Source organism: Triticum aestivum, chromosome 3B (assembly GCF_018294505.1).
Source record: "Triticum aestivum cultivar Chinese Spring chromosome 3B, IWGSC CS RefSeq v2.1, whole genome shotgun sequence".
Taxonomy (NCBI): domain Eukaryota; kingdom Viridiplantae; phylum Streptophyta; class Magnoliopsida; order Poales; family Poaceae; genus Triticum; species Triticum aestivum.
In genome coordinates this window covers 347,332,521-347,351,226 of record NC_057801.1, presented here as the reverse complement: position 1 = coordinate 347,351,226, position 18,706 = coordinate 347,332,521, and the positions used below count along the sequence as shown (strand labels likewise).

Below are 18,706 nucleotides of genomic sequence, written 5' to 3'. Positions count from 1 at the left end.
ATCCAGAAAGTCGAATTAAGTCAATTCGCGTGGACAATGATGCAGAATTCTCCTCATGTGCTTTTAATGATTATTGCATGGCCCTGGGGATTGAAGTTCAGCACTCCGTTCCATATGTCCATACACAAAATGGTTTGGCTAGATCATTGATTAAAAGGATCAAACTCATTGCAAGACCTTTGTTAATGAATTGTAACTTGCCAACCTCTTGTTGGGGTCATGTGGTTCTACACGCTGCTGACTTGATACAATTGAGGCCTATTGCATATCACAGCAATTCCCCTCTGCAATTGGTACATGAAAATCCTCCTAGCATTTTCCCATATGCGTAAGTTCGGATGTGTTGCATACATCCCGATCTCACCACCACAGCGGACATCCATGGGCCCACATACGAAACTAGGGATCTATGTGGGGTACAAATTGTCGTCGATTATTAAGCACCTAGAACCCCTTACTGGGGACCTGTTCACAGCTCATCATGCTGATTGTATATTCAACGAGGGGGAGACTTCAAGTACCAGAAGCCCGAAAATTGATTGGAATGCTCAAGCCATTTCGTCCTCTAATCCACATACACAAAAGACCAAACTCCAAGTTTGGAAAATCATTAATTTGCAACATCTTGCAAATAACCTGCCAAGTTCATTTACTGATCTAAAAGGTGTTACAAAGTCCTTAAATCCGGCCAGAAATGTGCCCAAAAGAGTGAAGGTACCAATAAAAACCACTCAACTCCCTATTCCTAAAAAGAGGGGGGGTAGTACGACTTCTGACCTGGAACAAGCTTCCAGCAAGCAACAAAGGAAATCGAAGAGGAAAACCTCAGAGTTAATAAATGCAAGTCTGCTCACCGTTGACAAACACCTTATGGGTAGTATACACCTAGTGGAAGGGCAACCTTCACGACCTAGCTTCAGTTTGCACACACTGGCTGGGCCATCGGAACACCCAGACTCACGCGTATTCGGAAATCATGAAGAGTCACTAGGGGTGCACGAAATTTCCATCAACTATATCGAATCTGGAGAATCATTCGATCGTAAGTCTACGACTGTCGACATTTATTTTGCTGAAAAAATTGTAAATATCCTTCTCACTGATCATGATCCAAAGACTATCGTTGAGTGTCAAAAACGCTCCGACTAGCCTAAATGAAAGAACGCAATACAAGCAGAAATTGCCTCGCTTAACAAAAGAAAGGTATTCAGTGAAGCAATACCGACACCTCCCAATGTTTTCCTTGTAGGATACAAATGGGGTTTTCTCCGGGAACGGAATGAGAACAATGAGGTGGTGAGATACAAAGCAAGGCTCGTAGCACAAAGGTTCATGCCGAGACCCGGCATTGATTTCAATGAGACATATTCTCATGTAATGAGTAGAAACACTTTTCAATATCTTATATCTTTGGCAGTGCAAAATCGTCTATCTATGCAGTTGATGGACGTCGTGACCGCATATCTTTACGGGTCACTAGATTCAGACATGTATATGAAGGTTCCTGACGGAAACTCTATCCCGAATACAAGCGCAAAACGCAACATGTATTGTGTAAAACTGAATAAGTCATTATATGGCTTAAGACAATCGGGACAGATGTGGTACAACCAGACTCAGTGAGTTCCTTCTATAGAAAGATTACTCCAATAGTAGTGACATGATTTTGATCATTTCAGTGTAAGTCGATGATCTCAACTAAATTGGCAACACACAACACATTGGTGAAGCACGCAATCATCTAAAGATGGAATTTGAGATGAAGGATTTGGGTAAAATCAAATTTTGCTTACGTATTCAACTGAGCACCTTCCCTCGGGAATCATGGTACACTAAGGGCCCGTTCGGAAGTCAGCTGACTTCTCAAAGTGGCCAGCTTCTCTGGAAGCCAGCGCTGGCCAGCTTCTTCGAGGAGCCAACGCTGCGTTCGGCAACCGCGGCTGCTCCAGCTCCCATCTGCATGGGATGGCAGCCCAGGTAGCAAGCAGGAAGCCCATTTAGGTTGTTTCTTCTATGGTAGAGCGAACGTATCGAGAGAAAGAAACATATCCCACGAACCGGTACGCAACCCCCAGGTCACTTGGCGGTGGCATATCAGGTAATTACAACCAACTCCGCCTCCTTTGATTTTTGAAGCCTGGTTTGATCAGCTTCTCATTTTTACACTGCGATGGTAGTTCGCTCCAGGAAGCTGGATCCTTGGAGCTGTCGCGTTCGGACGGCTCCACGGGCTGAGCTGAAGAAGCTGGGAGCAGGAGACTATCCGAACGGGGCCTAGGCTGCTTATATCCAGAAAATATTGGAGAAATTCAATATGGACAAATCCTACCCATCTAAAACTCCCATGATGGTTCACTCTCTACATAGAGAAAAATCCGTTCAGGCAGAGGGATGACGGAGAAGAAATATTGGGACCCGAGGTTCCATATCTCAGTACCGTTTGCAAATTGCACGAGACCTGAACTCGTATTTGCTATGAATCTAATTGCTAGACATAGCACAGCTCCCACCAAACGTTATTGGTCTGAAATGAAGAATATCTTTCGATCACAAAGGATCTTGGCCTATTTTCCAGTTTCAGAGAAATCAAAACTCTAATATGATTGGTGAAATCAGGACTCTAATATGATTGGATACGCTAATGCTGGCTATTTATCTGACCCCCATAATACCAGATCACAGTCCGACTTTATGTTCCTACATAATGGAACTGCCATATCATGGAAGTCTTCTAAACAGACTGGACTCTGGTGGCAACATCTACCGATCATTCTAAAATAATTTCATTATTTGAGGCATCACGGGAATGTGTGTGGCTTCGCAGAATGATAAACCACATACAACAGTCATGTGGAATTGGTTCTCTAGAATCACCTACCATTATCTACGAAGATAATGCAGCTTGTGTTGCACAGATGCAAACATCAAGTGTAATATCACTAAGCATATTTCTCCTAAGTGGTATTTCCCCCATGATCTTCAAAAAAAGGGGGAAATAAACATCTTCCAAATTAAATCATGCAAAAATCTTGCTGATTTATTTACCAAATTCTACATTCTAGAAATATATTTATGGAATTGGTATGCGACGACTTCAGGACTTGCAAGAATCAGGGGGGAGTGTCTCCCTGAATTATACCTGTTTGAAATTTCATATTACATTTCTTTCTCTCTGAGTTTTATGTTTCAGGTTCTCATCAAGAATATTAATGAAGAATTGCTGGAGAAGAATCCTTTTGAGGTGATGATGCAACTAGAGAGGGCAAAGGGAAGTGCCCTCCCCATCAAATTTGTCATTGCTTTCTTGCAGATCAGTTCTGCTCGGTCTTAACCAAGGACCGAACCAAAGTTCCGATGGACTGAAGTCTGGGTTGTTGCTTTTGGAGGAAACCAATCAGTCTGCAATTTCAGTAAACCAAATTTCTCAATTACCCGAAGCACTGAACCAATGGTTCGGGGGAACCGAATGCCCAGCCCTAACTGTTATATGTAACATTTCGATGTGGATGGGTTCTTCACCCTCTCTTTTAATATATGATACCCATGCTTGCATATTCAAGAAAAAAAATGCTGCAAGAATCTGGTTTTTGATAATTATTTACCACAATACCAAGTTTAAAACCATCTTTTCACCATTTTGTACACAACCGCAACTTCAGCAGGTCATTCCTATGATAGTCCAGCTAATCCGATGTGATCGACTTCTTCAGCACTGGGTCCATGGTGTGCTACAGTGCTCCGATTTCGAGCTGGATGTGAAATAAAGCAATGTTTGTCAGTGCATGGCAGAGTAAACTTCCAAAATCCGCTCTAGATTTATTTCACAACACAACATAGCATCACAAGCAAATCTAGTAAGCGAAAGAAAATGCTTAGTGTAGATGGAAGAATGAAAAATGCTAGTCACAGAAATATCACTAGAGACAGAAAAGAGTTCCATTAAACCAACTCTCAATAACAACAGACTAAAAAACTACAAATGGAAAAAAGAAAAGGTGCTGTTTTTTCACTATGTAGTGATAAAATAATTGACTCATCAAATATTATGCAATAAAAATGAAAATCATGTGATTTAGTTTGCTCACTTGTAACATTGGTGATAATATTGGTGGTCTTTTGAGAAGCGAGAGCTTTTAACTTGTTCCCTGTAGCTAGCAGAAGTAAGCTTCGCATATGTTGCTTCTGCTCTTTTGGGCTAGTAGTTTTGCTCAAACAATCATCAAAAGCTAGCAAATCTTCCTGCTTCATGTCTGAGAGGGATAGAAGAACCTACATGCAAGTACTTATTACAAGTCTGAATGCTCAACAGTCACAAGATTAAAATGCTCTACTATTAGTAATGAAAAGAAAAGTAGTAGCAATCAAGGCATAAGAACATGGCAAATTCAGCGTATTTTCACTTACACTGTACCGGAGCCCCTTAAATGTTTCCACATAATCAACCTCTAATAAGGTTTAACCAATGTCATGGCAAGGTCTACAAACACAACTTGCAGCTTACTCACAATAGTATTTATTATTACTCAAAAGTGCAGGATGGTTCATGTATTTCATAAAGAACCAGGAATGTCCCCATTTATAAGAAAAAACCAGGCCAAACACCTTACAAATGACCAGTTTATCAAAAAAAAAATGGCTTAACCTAACTCAGGTTGCCACCGCAATGTTCGAAAAAATCACACTATGCAAGATCATAGACTGACGCCAAGGCACTATATTTGTTAACAAGGTTCAGCCCTAGCCTACATCCCCAGGGCAATGACTCTGGGCACTCCTCCCCAAGATACCGCAACAGTAGCTGCCTAGGATCCGGGGCATGCTGCCTCACCTCGCGCTCACGTTCCATGAGTTACGGCATCCCCCCCCCCCCCCCAACCCCCTATATAGGAGGCTTGGGGTGCCAAGTGTCCGGCACGGACACTGACTTGTGTACGCTATCCACATGATTATAACTCAAGCCCAACTATAACCCCACATTCTCAACCACCTTGAAGTCATCCATACGTCAAACCTGCACATAGACCGGGCTTTGGTTGTGGAACATCCATGTACATACATCTGACTTTGGGTTGTCGTCTTTGTAGCCCTACCTGGAGGATTTATTTGGTCTCAGACCTGCAGCTATTGTGGGACGCCATTGCTGCTCCTGCAAGTCAACTCTTCATGGCTCCAGTTGCAGTAGTGCTCCCTTGCCAGCTCATCTTTTGACGAGTATTGCTGTAATAGTATTGTACCAGGACCTAACTGTAAATGCAATACAAATAAAGGTTGTGTCCAGGAGAGGACATGGAGAAATTTCCTCATTTACAACTTAGTAGGGGTGCAGGGCGGCGCCCGAACCCGTCCCGCTTCCAATTCAATGGCAATAGTTCTAGGCAGATTGATGTGCGTCACATTAACTTATACTAGCTGTGTACTAGCTTGGCTGTTTTGCGGGACGCCGTCCTGCACCCCTACAACTTAGTATCAGAGCCCCTCTCCTCTCTCCATCTGTTCAGACCCCCTAATGAAACCATAGCCATTAGGCCGGTAGAGATGACGAACATATTAGAGGGGAGCAAGAACTGGCAAGGTTGCTCCTGAGCTGAAGCTGAAGTTAATGTCAAATGCGGTCGTCGAGTTAGACGGGAGCAAGAACTACTTGAGTTGGTCTAAGGGCCAAGCTGATCCTTGGGACAAAAGGAGTGGAACACCACTTGCAGGAAACCTGTGTTCAACCTGTTGATAAGATAAGTACTGAATGGCGTATGTGGAATAGCACTAGTTCAACCATGGTTGCATGGCGAATGGTATCCCGTTTCACCATATCCATCGCTAGGATGGTGGAGGCCAACACAAATGCAGTAGCAACATGGGAGACATTGGAAACCATTTACTCTTGGAGCTTGGTGTGATGATGATGGTGGAGGTCCAGAGAAAGTGGAGGCACTGAGGCAGGAAGAGAAAATTGTCCTGTAGTACCCAAGGGCGCAACCACAGCCGCTGAACACTTTGCTAAGCCAACTATGCCCAGGCGGGTGAAGGTACTTAGGCTTAGGCTTAGGGTGTGTTTGGCAGCTGTTCCAACCCGAGCATAGTTGTTCCTCTTTGAGACATGCTAAGTCTAGACATGCTGGGTACATGCATGTGCAGTTGTTTGGTTGTGATATATGTGTTGAGACATGCTCTGTCGAGACTGTGTTTGGTAGCCTGTATCTGAGGTAGGCTGCATCAATAAAGTTTTTTATGCTAATACAATTTCGAACAACATTTCTACATTTCACTAATAATTCAAGCAATAAAACATCACCGTTTCAACATAATCTGAACAATGAAAGATTATTTCGGCTATATACATATGAAGAAACAATTACTAGATTCAAATCTCAGCATATTGGAGCAATAAACATAATCTCAGCAATATAACATCACTAGAGATTCATATTACATAGCTTTATTGGATTCCAGTTGAACAATAACAATCGCATAACACTGAAGAAATCGATTTCTTCTTGTGCTTCAGTAGTGCTGCTACTACTACTGAACCTACTGAACCTGACAAACGCATCATGCAGCAGAACTATTACCAATTCCAATCAAAATCAAGAGGAAGGAACAAGTAAAACGGAGTGAGGAATGGATCAAAGGGGAGTGTGTGAGGTGCAGCGGCGGCAGCATCTCCAGATCAAGGACCACTGTCAGGCACTACGGTGGCACATAGCACGGAGCACGCGGTCGACCTCCATCCCGTTGACCAGCAGCAGCAGCTCATTGACGAACTCCCGCGTCTACTGCGGCCCCGCGTCCGTCGTGAGCGCAGCCCCGCGAGGCCTCGCGTGCCGCCAGTCGCCGTCGCCATGGGGTTGGACGAACTGGCCGGAGCTCACGCGTGGTGGCTGGAGGGGGAGGGGGAGGGGGTTAGTGGAAGTTAGTAAGGAAGGGAGGAGGGAGGAGGTGAAAGAAGGAAGGAAGGGTGGAGGCGCTACCTCCCACGGCGGCAGCGACGAGGGGCGGCTAGGTCAAAAAATGGGGTCACGAGGGAGAGGTGGGGTTCGGGAGGGGTGATCGTTCGAGGGGGTCGTGGATCGAACGCAGCCTAGCTAACCCCGGCTCGCCTCGCTGGGGGTGCTCGAGCGAGCATAGTTGAGGGCCCTTTTTGCATCGGTTGAGCATAGCCCACAGGAGCCCATGCACCCTACCAAACAGCGAAAAGTGGGTTCGATGTTGAACTTTTAGGCTCATGCACCCTCCATGCAGGCTACCAAACACACCCTTAGGCTCTTGCTTCCACATTCATAAGCTTCTAAGCATGTTACATGTTCCCTTGATGCTTACTCCGTCCGGCCACGAATAAGTGTACTTCTAGCTTTTGTCCTAAGTCAAAGTTTTAAAAATTTGACCAACTTTTTAGGGAAAAGTAGCAGCATTTATGGCACTAAATTAGTATCAGTGGATCCATTTTGAAATGTACTTTCATAATATACCAATTTTGTGTCATATATGTTACTACTCTTTCCTATATAGTTTTGCAAAAATTTAAAACTTTGACTTAGGACAAAAGCTAGATGTACACTTATTCGTGGACGGAGGGAGTACAAACCATATATCCCACTTACTCGGAAACAATTCAGATGGCTGATAGAACATGCCAACTGTTAGATATATGCCCTAGAGGCAATCATAGAACATTCAATAATATTACTAGTATCAATAGTTTATTAGATGTTCCTTGAATAATATCAGTTGATAGATATATGCCCTAGAGGCGATCATAGTTGTTTGTGAAACTCTATGCTTGAGTGATTATTCTAAACTAGTCCCTAGTCGGAATTCATGTGAGGACACATGACTATTAGACTAGCACATGCATAAGTTGATGGTCATGTTTCACGTCATGGAACAAATAATGTCGAATAAATAATGTTGACATGTTGATGAGGACATCAATACAATTGTTACACCCACAGCCCCTGCTGCTATACATACTGGACCAATTACTAGAGCTCGTGCACGCCAACTAAATTACCAGGTACTTTCGTTTCTTGGTAATGATTCTAATGTTCATGAGAATATGATGCTGCCTAAATTGGATACATTTGTTTTGCTTACAAATGAAGGGCCTAGCTTGGAGAAGGATGAACATTGGAGCAAGAACAAGCATGGAGATGATGGCATGCGCAAGGGAAACAAGAACGGAGTTACAAGTGATGATTTCAGGACTTTGAAGCCACCATAATGGGTGCATGAAGCCTTGGACGAAATATACAAGATGCCACTTCATAAATTTCGTCCCGAGGCTATTTTAGGTGCTGCGTCACCTTATTATTGGGCCAGGCCCATGTAATTTCGAAATACATAAGTATAGGCTATTTTTAGAGTCCGTATGTGTGGGGAAACAAGAGATAGGGTTGATTTCGGACCCCTCCACCTAGGGCCACGAAATTCCCCCCCTCTTCCTCCATATATACAGCCCTTAGGGCATCGTTTAGACTTTGGGTTTTGTTTAGATTAAAAGTTCGCCACAGCTGCAACTTCGCGTACTTCGTTTGTGTTCAACGACCAGACAAAGGCGTCACAGAACCCCACCTTGATCAATAAAGCTTTCATCTTATATTCGCAATATCCAGATTGCAATCTTAGTTTCTTGCTTGTTCTTCGTTTGCTCGCAGGAAACAGACCCTCGTGGTCAGGTTGATCGTGCTCCGGCGTGGTCAATAACCTCTCGGAGTTGGTTTAGCGATTGCTAAGGCGCGACGTCCTCGCACGTTCGTAGTCGGATCGTCAAAGTCGACTTCCACCAAAGCGATATCCATCATCTCATCGAAAGATCGGGACCCTCGCCTCTATCAAGTGGTATCAGATTTCCAGGTTGCTCGGTGAGATTTTACAGTTTTTCGTAGTTTAGATCGAGTCTGTTCTTCATACCTACAGTCCACGAAAAAGCCACAAAAAAATTAGGGTTAGTTTATCATATCCGAACCAATCTGAGCCTTTGCATAATCTTTTTAGGGTTTTGCTTTGTTGAATTTGCGGTTGCATCGTCGTGTCTAGTTGCTGGTCTTAGAGTCTAGTCTTTTAGAGTTTCGAGTTCTGGTCATAAGTTGTCACGCCGCCGCCGCGCCATCATCATCACCCCTGCCATCTACCACCACCGCTTATCCGCCACCGCTTCGAATCCGTATCCATATACCACCACAGCTGTCATATACCACCACCGCTGCCATCTACCACCATATATCCACCACCAATCCGAGTTCTTGTCATATTAGGTTTGTTTTCGAGATCCGTCTAGATTCCGATTCGTGTTTCCTTGCCGGAGTAGGTTTCGGAAAAAAAAAAAAAGAAGAGTCGGGTAGCCACGCTCCGTTTAGGCCCAAAATTTTTCGAAAACGCATTTTTCGAAAAAATTTCTGGCTATCCTATTTTTAGGTGTTTCTGAGTGTTTTGAGACAGGTGCCATTATAGGAAGTTTTTTTTGACCCGTTTCCAGTTTTTGGGTCCGGGCAGTCAAAAAAAAAATTGGTCAAAAAAATTTCGTGCCCATCCTGTCAGTTTGAGCTAAGAAGAGTTTTGAGACACTCGCCATTATAGTGATTTTTCGTAAAAAAAAAAAAGCAGCGCAAAAAAAAAAGCGCAAAAAAAAGAGCGAAAAAAAAATTCCAGAGTGTGCTTTTCCCTTGTTTACGTGCCGCGCCGTGATTTTGTTAGTGTTCTAGGCTCGCGTCTCTAGCACAGTCTAGCCTAGGACCAGCACAGTACCGTCGTTGAGCGTTTATTCAACTTTGCATCTCTGAATTGATTATTGCTGACCCTTTTTGCTACCATATTATAAGCCTTCCCAGCTCCACATACATCTACGTCGTGCGTTTGACTCTTCCTGGTAATCGCTCTATCCAAGCTTTGAGAGTTTTTGACTACAACGGTTGCCGATCACCGCCTGCTGCTGGGTAAGAACTGGTAAGAATTTGAGATTTGCTTGACGGATTTGTGACACCCACCACCACCACTTGTTTGTAGTCTGTAGGATCATATTCTTGTGTGTTTCTATTGCTGCTAACCATGCCAGGATCACAAGCCGACGAGATTGACTAGGAGAATTTATCGAACAAGGAGCTTCATGATAAGTTTCAGCAAATGATGACTGAACAGGTGCAAGATGTGCTGAACAATTTTGAAGAGGCCATGGAGAAGATCACTGGCTTTGAGAAGACGTTCGAAACAAAGCTCGATAACAAGTTTAATGAATTGCTCGCGCGTCTTCCACCACCACCACCCGCTGCAGCTAACGCACCTCTCCAACAACAACAACAACAACAACGACTACCTCCACGTCGCGAAGCAGACCTCCGCCGAGCAAGCCGTGTTCCTCTTGCGTTTGGCCAAACTGTTGGTGCTGCTGTTGATACTTCTGTGGCTCCTGCTGCTGATGCGGAGGAGGAGGATTATGTGGGAGACTATGAGGATGAGGTTGATCAAAATCAACACTACGTGCAGCCACCTGTACCACCACCAGCAGGTCGACCTCAGGTATATATTCGTAATGGTAGGCCTGCACCACCACCTCAGGTACGAGATGATGTCCATATTCCTAAACTGAAATTGAATATTCCACCATTTGAGGGTAGATATGTTCCTGATATATATCTTACTTGGGAGTTAGAAACTGAACAACGATTTACATGTTTACAATATCCTGAGGAGAGACGAGTTGCTGCTGCCGTTTGTGCTTTCACTAGTTTTGCATGTGTATGGTGGTCTGAACATTGTAGATTATATCCTATTCCAACTACTTGGGCTGCTTTGAAAACTGCTATGCGTACGCGTTGGGTTCCACCATATTATCAACGTGAATTGCTTCAAAAATTGCAGCGTTTAAGACAAGGGAAAAATTCTGTAGAAGAATATTATCAGGAATTACAAACTGGCATGATTAGATGTGGTATTGTTGAGGAGAATGAAGCTATGCTTGCACGTTTTCTGGGTGGATTAAATAGAGAGATTCAGACCATTCTAGACTATAAGGAGTATACTAATATCACTCGTTTATTCCATCTTGCTTGTAAAGCTGAACGTGAAGTGCAGGATCGACAAGCATTGCGGCGAACTAACTTTTCTGCAGGCCGACCTTCATCATGGACACCACGTGCATCTTCTACTTCAACTGCACCAGCACCTCCATCCGGTGCCACCTCCAGCCGTGATACAAGAAAACAGGCACAACCACCATTATCTGCCAAGAGCGCACCTGCGGGGCCTGCACAGCGTTCTTCTTCTTCCATGGCATCAACAGGGCACACAAGTGATATTATTTGTCGTCGTTGTAAGGGAGGAGGTCATTATGCGAGAGAATGCAAATCTCCGCGTGTGATGATTGCTACCGCGGATGGTGGATATGAGTCCGCTAGTGACTATGATGAGGAGACTTTGGCTCTTATTACACGTGAAGAACATGGTGGAGATGATTCTGATCATGAGACGCAATACATGGCTCCTGAAGATGCTGACAGGTATGAATGTTTAGTTGCTCAACGTGTTTTGAGTGTGCAGGTCACACAAGCTGAGCAAAATCAGAGGCACAATTTGTTCCATACCAAGGGAGTTTTGAAGGAACGTTCTGTGCGCGTCATCATAGACGGAGGGAGCTGCAACAACTTGGCTAGCATGGAGATGGTGGAGAAGCTTTCTCTCACCACAAGACCACATCCACATCCTTACTACATCCAATGGTTCAACAACAGCGGCAAGGTTAAGGTAACACGTACTGTTCGTGTGCATTTTAGTATCTCTACATATGCTGATTATGTTGATTGTGATGTGGTACCTATGCAAGTATGTTCCTTATTACTTGATCGACCATGGCAATTTGATAAAAATTATGTACACCATGGTAGAAACAATCGTATAGTCTTTTTCATAATGATAAAAATATTACTTAGCTTCCTATGACTCCTGATTCCATTTTGAAAGATGATATTAATAGAGCTAATAAAGCACAACAGGAGAAGAATAAGAGTGAAAATCAGATTGTGGCAAAAGAATTTGAGCAACAAATGAAGCCTAATAATAAACCATCTAGTGTTGCTTCTGAAATTAAATTGAAAAGTGCATGTTTATTTGCCACCAAATCTGATATTGATGAGCTAGATTTCAGCAAATCTGTTTGCTATGCTTTTGTGTGCAAAGAGGCATTATTTTCATTCGAGGACGTGCCTTCCTCTTTGCCTCCTGCTGTCACTAACATTTTGCAGGAGTTCGCTGACGTTTTTCCACAAGACGTGCCACCGGGATTACCGCCTATTCGAGGGATTGAGCATCAGATTGACTTAATTCCCGGTGCTTCACTGCCAAACCGTGCACCATACCGTACCAATCCAGAGGAGACGAAGGAGATTATGCGTCAAGTACAAGAGCTTCTCGACAAAGGTTATATACGCGAATCCCTTAGTCCTTGTGCTGTTCCTATTATTCTAGTGCCGAAAAAGGATGGTACATCACGTATGTGTGTTGATTGTAGAGGCATTAATAATATTACTATTTGTTATCGTCATCCTACTCCTAGGCTAGATGATATGCTTGATGAATTGAGTGGCTCTACAATATTCTCCAAAGTTGATTTGCGTAGTGGCTACCATCAAATTCCTATGAAATTGGGAGATGAATGGAAAACAGCATTTAAAACTAAGTTTGGATTATATGAGTGGTTAGTCATGCCTTTTGGGTTAACTAATGCACCTAGTACTTTCATGAGATTAATGAACGAAGTTTTACGTGTTTTCATTGGACGATTTGTGGTAGTTTACTTTGATGACATATTGATTTATAGCAGATCTTTGGAGGAACATTTGGAACATTTACGTGCTGTTTTTATTGCTCTATGTGATGCACGTTTGTTTGGTAACCTTGGGAAGTGCACCTTTTGCACCGACCGAGTATCTTTTCTTGGCTATGTTGTTACTCCACAGGGAATTGAAGTTGATAAAGCCAAGATTGAAGCTATTGAGAGTTGGCCGCAGCCCAAAACGGTCACACAAGTGAGGAGTTTTCTTGGCCTCGCTGGATTCTATAGGCGTTTTGTGAGAGATTTCAGCACCATTGCTGCACCTCTCAATGAGCTTACAAAGAAAGATGTGCCTTTTCTTTGGGGTACCGCACAGGAAGAAGCCTTCACGGTATTGAAAGATAAGTTGACACATGCTCCTTTACTCCAACTTCCTGATTTTAATAAGACTTTTGAGCTTGAATGTGATGCTAGTGGAATTGGAATAGGAGGTGTGTTATTACAAGATGGCAAACCTGTTGCATACTTTTCTGAAAAATTGAGTGGGCCTAGTCTGAATTATTCTACTTATGATAAAGAATTATATGCTCTTGTTCGGACTTTAGAAACATGGCAACATTATTTATGGCCCAAAGAATTTGTTATACATTCTGATCATGAATCATTGAAACATATTAAAAGTCAAGCTAAACTGAATCGTAGACATGCTAAATGGGTTGAATTCATTGAGACTTTCCCTTATGTCATTAAACACAAGAAGGGAAAAGAAAATGTTATTGTTGATGCTTTGTCTCGTTGCTATACTATGCTTTCACAACTTGACTTCAAAATATTTGGTTTGGAGACCATCAAAGATCAATATGTGCATGATGCTGATTTTAAAGATGTAATGCATAATTGTAAAGAAGGAAGAATGTGGAACAAGTTTGTTGTTAACGATGGATTTGTGTTTCGTGCTAACAAGCTATGCATTCCAGCTAGCTCCGTTCGTCTTTTGTTGTTGCAGGAGGCGCATGGAGGAGGATTAATGGGACACTTTGGCGTGAAGAAGACGGAGGACGTACTTGCTACACATTTCTTTTGGCCAAAGATGAGACGGGATGTTGAGCGTTTTATTGCTCGCTGCACTACATGTCAAAAAGCTAAGTCACGCCTCAATCCTCATGGTTTATATATGCCTTTGCCTGTACCTAGTTTTCCTTGGGAGGATATATCTATGGACTTTGTTTTAGGTTTACCTCGAACAAAGAAGGGGAGGGATAGCATATTTGTTGTCGTGGATAGATTCTCGAAAATGGCACACTTTATACCATGTCATAAAAGCGATGATGCTGTTAATGTTGCTGATTTGTTCTTTCGTGAAATTATTCGCTTGCATGGTGTGCCAAATACTATTGTTTCAGATCGTGATACTAAATTTCTTAGCCACTTTTGGAGATGTTTATGGGCTAAGTTGGGGACTAAACTGCTTTTTAGTACTACTTGTCACCCCCAAACTGATGGACAAACTGAAGTAGTCAATAGAACGTTGTCTACTATGCTTAGGGCTGTTTTGAAGAATAATAAGAAAATGTGGGAGGAATGCTTGCCTCATATTGAATTTGCTTATAATCGTTCATTGCATTCTACTACTAAGATGTGCCCTTTTGAAGTTGTGTATAGTTTCCTACCTCGTGCACCTATTGATTTGTTGCCTCTTCCATTTTCGGAGAAGGTTAATTTTGATGCTAAACAACGTGCTGAATTGATTTTAAAAATGCATGAGTTAACTAAGGAAAACATTGAGCGCATGAATGCTAAATATAAACTTGCTGGAGATAAGGGTAGAAAACATGTTGTGTTTGCACCTGGAGATCTTGTTTGGTTACATTTGTGTAAGGATAGATTTCCTGATTTGCGCAAATCAAAGTTAATGCCACGTGCTGATGGTCCCTTTAAGGTGTTAGAGAAAATAAATGATAATGCATATAAACTTGAGCTGCCTGCAGATTTTGGGGTTAGTCCCACTTTTAACATTGCAGATTTGAAGCCTTATTTGGGTGAGGAAGATGAACTTTCGTCGAGGACGACTTCATTTCAAGAAGGGGAGGATGATGAGGACATCAATACAATTGTTACACCCACAGCCCCTGCTGCTATACATACTGGACCAATTACTAGAGCTCGTGCACGCCAACTAAATTACCAGGTACTTTCGTTTCTTGGTAATGATTCTAATGTTCATGAGAATATGATGCTGCCTAAATTGGATACATTTGTTTTGCTTACAAATGAAGGGCCTAGCTTGGAGAAGGATGAACATTGGAGCAAGAACAAGCATGGAGATGATGGCATGCGCAAGGGAAACAAGAACGGAGTTACAAGTGATGATTTCAGGACTTTGAAGCCACCATAATGGGTGCATGAAGCCTTGGACGAAATATACAAGATGCCACTTCATAAATTTCGTCCCGAGGCTATTTTAGGTGCTGCGTCACCTTATTATTGGGCCAGGCCCATGTAATTTCGAAATACATAAGTATAGGCTATTTTTAGAGTCCGTATGTGTGGGGAAACAAGAGATAGGGTTGATTTCGGACCCCTCCACCAAGGGCCACGAAATTCCTCCCTCTTCCTCCATATATACAGCCCTTAGGGCATCGTTTAGACTTTGGGTTTTGTTTAGATTAAAAGTTCGCCATAGCTGCAACTTCGCGTACTTCGTTTGTGTTCAACGACCAGACAAAGGCGTCACAGAACCCCACCTTGATCAATAAAGCTTTCATCTTATATTCGCAATATCCAGATTGCAATCTTAGTTTTTTGCTTGTTCTTCGTTTGCTCGCAGGAAACAGACCCTCGTGGTCAGGTTGATCGTGCTCCGGCGTGGTCAATAACCTCTCGGAGTTGGTTTAGCGATTGCTAAGGCGCGACGTCCTCGCACGTTCGTAGTCGGATCGTCAAAGTCGACTTCCACCAAAGCGATATCCATCATCTCATCGAAAGATCGGGACCCTCGCCTCTATCACATGTGATAAGGAACATGAGGTTCCACTAAAGGAATGTGCGCCCCCGGTCTAATACCTGCAACGCTCTTCGTCCCAGAATAAAAACATCCTACTTATACAAAAGAAACACAATAAGCCGACCCTTGCGCAATTGAGTATTTTAACAGGGACATCGTGGGCACCTACTGGAAAAAACGAAGAACTGCCATGTTTGTTCCCCTCTCCAGAAGATCACACCCCAAGTCCCCAATCAAAAAAAAGGTGAGCGAGAACAGCAAGACATGTATACAAGGAGGTAGAAGGGTTTGTTGTACTCAGAGGAGCAACCTAGCTTTCGGACTAGATGGAACAATAAAATCGTCCTACTGAGACCCTCCTCTTTCTCGCTAACTTACGAGTTTTTTTTCACATGTGCCCAAAACAGCACCTCAAATTCTCGAGGCATGCCACGATAAGACATTCCTGGAACACAACTAGTGCTTCAGCTCCGATGTCAGACAACATTCGAGGAGAGGATGGGAGCGCTAAGAGGTAAACTACCCTATACTTTCATCCCTACCTTCGGCTGGAAAATGATTGCCCTTGGATAGCTGACGAGAGTGAACCACGGTAAAACGTATTGCAGGCAAACTAGCCGTGGGGCGAAATCGGGTATAGTAAGCAAAGATGGAATCCTTGGGATGGCAACGAAGCCACAACAACCCACTCACGTTCCTCATGGAACATTAACCACCAAAACCTAAGTATCCTTTGCCCTTATGCTCAGGTGGCTCGGGGCTAGGAGGAAGCACTAGATACACGCTCAGGCATCACCAAGAATCCCAAGATAAAAATTAAACTCCATTAATCTTTCCTACTTATAAAGGTTGGAGTTGGTGGTGAGTTCACATGTGGGATCACACAAATAAACAAATGCACTGCCCGTGGGAGTAGCAGCCTTCCAAGAGACATAAATAAACAAATCTTACTTCTACTAGGTGTGGGAACCATCCCAAGTAAACAAATACACCGCTACCCTAATGTGATAATAACATTCTTATAAGAACACAAATTATAAATGCAAGTACGCCTCCAATACAGAATCATCATCGTGATTTTAGTTCCTCTGCCCAACAAACTCTTTCGGTTCCATGTCATAGCAAAAGAGGGCAAACAAATTACAATTCAATGCGGCGATAGATTTTGTCCTCCTATCTAATCTTTGATCTTGTGCATTCAACTTACTCACGCACATTCTCCTATGTCCCGATTCCAAAATGTATCTCACTAGAATCTTGCAAAGGACCTACTATGGTCGCTCGAGACTCTTTAGCGACTGCAACATGATCTTCTGTTATATCCGCACTCTTTTTAATCATGAACCATGCAACAGGCGCAAGACACCATCATCTTATGATGATCTCCTAAGCCATTGGTAATTCATTGTTTTTATGGCTTCGTAGCAACGCACGGGCATTGTGCTAGTTGCTAGTCTAATTAAAATACACGTGTGCATCATTATTAATATTAGATTAGCAGGACTTGACGGCCCTTACCACAAACCCTGCTTCTACACAACGATGACCCGCTCGACGATACCCTTGCGCCAGGATTGATAGCCCAGGAGGGGCATGTTAGCTCAAGTTGGAGAGGTTGATGGTCGAATGGGCCTCCAAGATATAGCAGCGCAGGGATGCAAGCATGGAGCGGTCTAACCAATGCACGTCGCCCAAGTTGCTTGAGTCCCGCAGGGGCTCCACCTAGAGAGTAGAGACCAATGCCAGACAAGAAGGCGGGCTCCACCTAGAGAGTAGAGACCAATGCCAGACAAGAAGGCGGTGCGTTGAGAAGGCCATGATACCTACAGCCGCCAGCTTTCGCAGGTCTACAAGCAAGGTTTCGAACTCTCATTGATGAAAGCCAATGATCACCGTTCAAGAATCTCCACCAGGGGTTAAACTAAACTCGCTTACTAGTGATTGGCCCAAGCGACAGTAAAACCACTATGATTGACATGAAGACGCTATTGACAACCCTCCGACATCACCCACCATAACACCGCCACATGCAGTCCCCCAAGACAGCACCTCACATCATGATAGCCACAACTCTTCACCCTGTCGGATCAGGACACCACAACCAAACCGAGCACCAACAACACCTTCTGCCATGCAAGCGACTTCCCATACAAAACCACACCACCTCCACATATGGAGCAAGCCGAGCAACTCAGATGCTTGCAGCACCAGCCAGCCAACCATCCACAACCTACAGCGTCCAAACCCACCCTAGCCTTACCTCCTATTAGCTTGGCGCATGGGTGAGCCCCACAAGGAACAGCTACGCACCACCATGAACGCGAGACCCATTCATACACAAACAACAACAATATCAAGATGGAGTTCAGCCTGTAAATTTTCACGATTTGAGAGGGGGGGGGGGGGTGCCGCTCTATTGTAACAAGTATTATCCACGTAGGGAGGAATATGTGTGTGTTGTATATCAATAAAGGACTTCCGATTTAGGAACACTCTTTAATGTCACTTACGTTTTAGCGGGTCATGAGTCATGACCAAGTAACCACTGGCTTCGCTTGGTGGTAAATTTGCGGGTTCAATTCCTGCTAGATGCACGCGAAATGAGTTTGAACTCATGTTTAAACAAGGAAATGTACAAATTATCTTCTTATCCCCACTTGAGGTAAGGAGCCAATGGAGTTCAAGGTACCAATCGAATTCAATTGATTATGTCACTCCGCATTACTATAAAAGGCAGCAGCTTACTTAATAGCTCAACATATGAACTCTTTACCTTCTTATGCATTCATAGCACAAGACTTCACTACTCAATCTGCTTTATATAGTCAATAACTCAAGCATTGTATACATCATTAGTCCGATTCTTCGTAGGAACTACCCATAATAACAAACTCGAGTTTTTACTGGCAACTACATACAAGAATTTGCATCTTGGATAGGGTCAA

At 43.3% G+C, this 18,706-nt stretch overlaps 1 protein-coding gene across 2 annotated transcripts in view; it reads right to left on the bottom strand.

Moving 5' to 3' along the window:
- Positions 1 to 3,101: 3,101 nt before the first annotated feature.
- Positions 3,102 to 18,706, bottom strand: part of LOC123069869 (protein HASTY 1) — a 30,434-nt gene continuing 14,829 nt past the window's right edge. For both annotated transcript variants that reach the window (XM_044492826.1, XM_044492827.1), the window contains exons 21-22: positions 4,086 to 4,269; positions 3,102 to 3,749 (exon numbers count right to left, since the gene is read on the bottom strand). In XM_044492826.1, the coding sequence (XP_044348761.1) occupies positions 3,670 to 3,749; positions 4,086 to 4,269 (264 nt within the window). In that variant the 3' untranslated portion in view covers positions 3,102 to 3,669. The remainder of the gene's footprint in view (positions 3,750 to 4,085; positions 4,270 to 18,706) is intronic.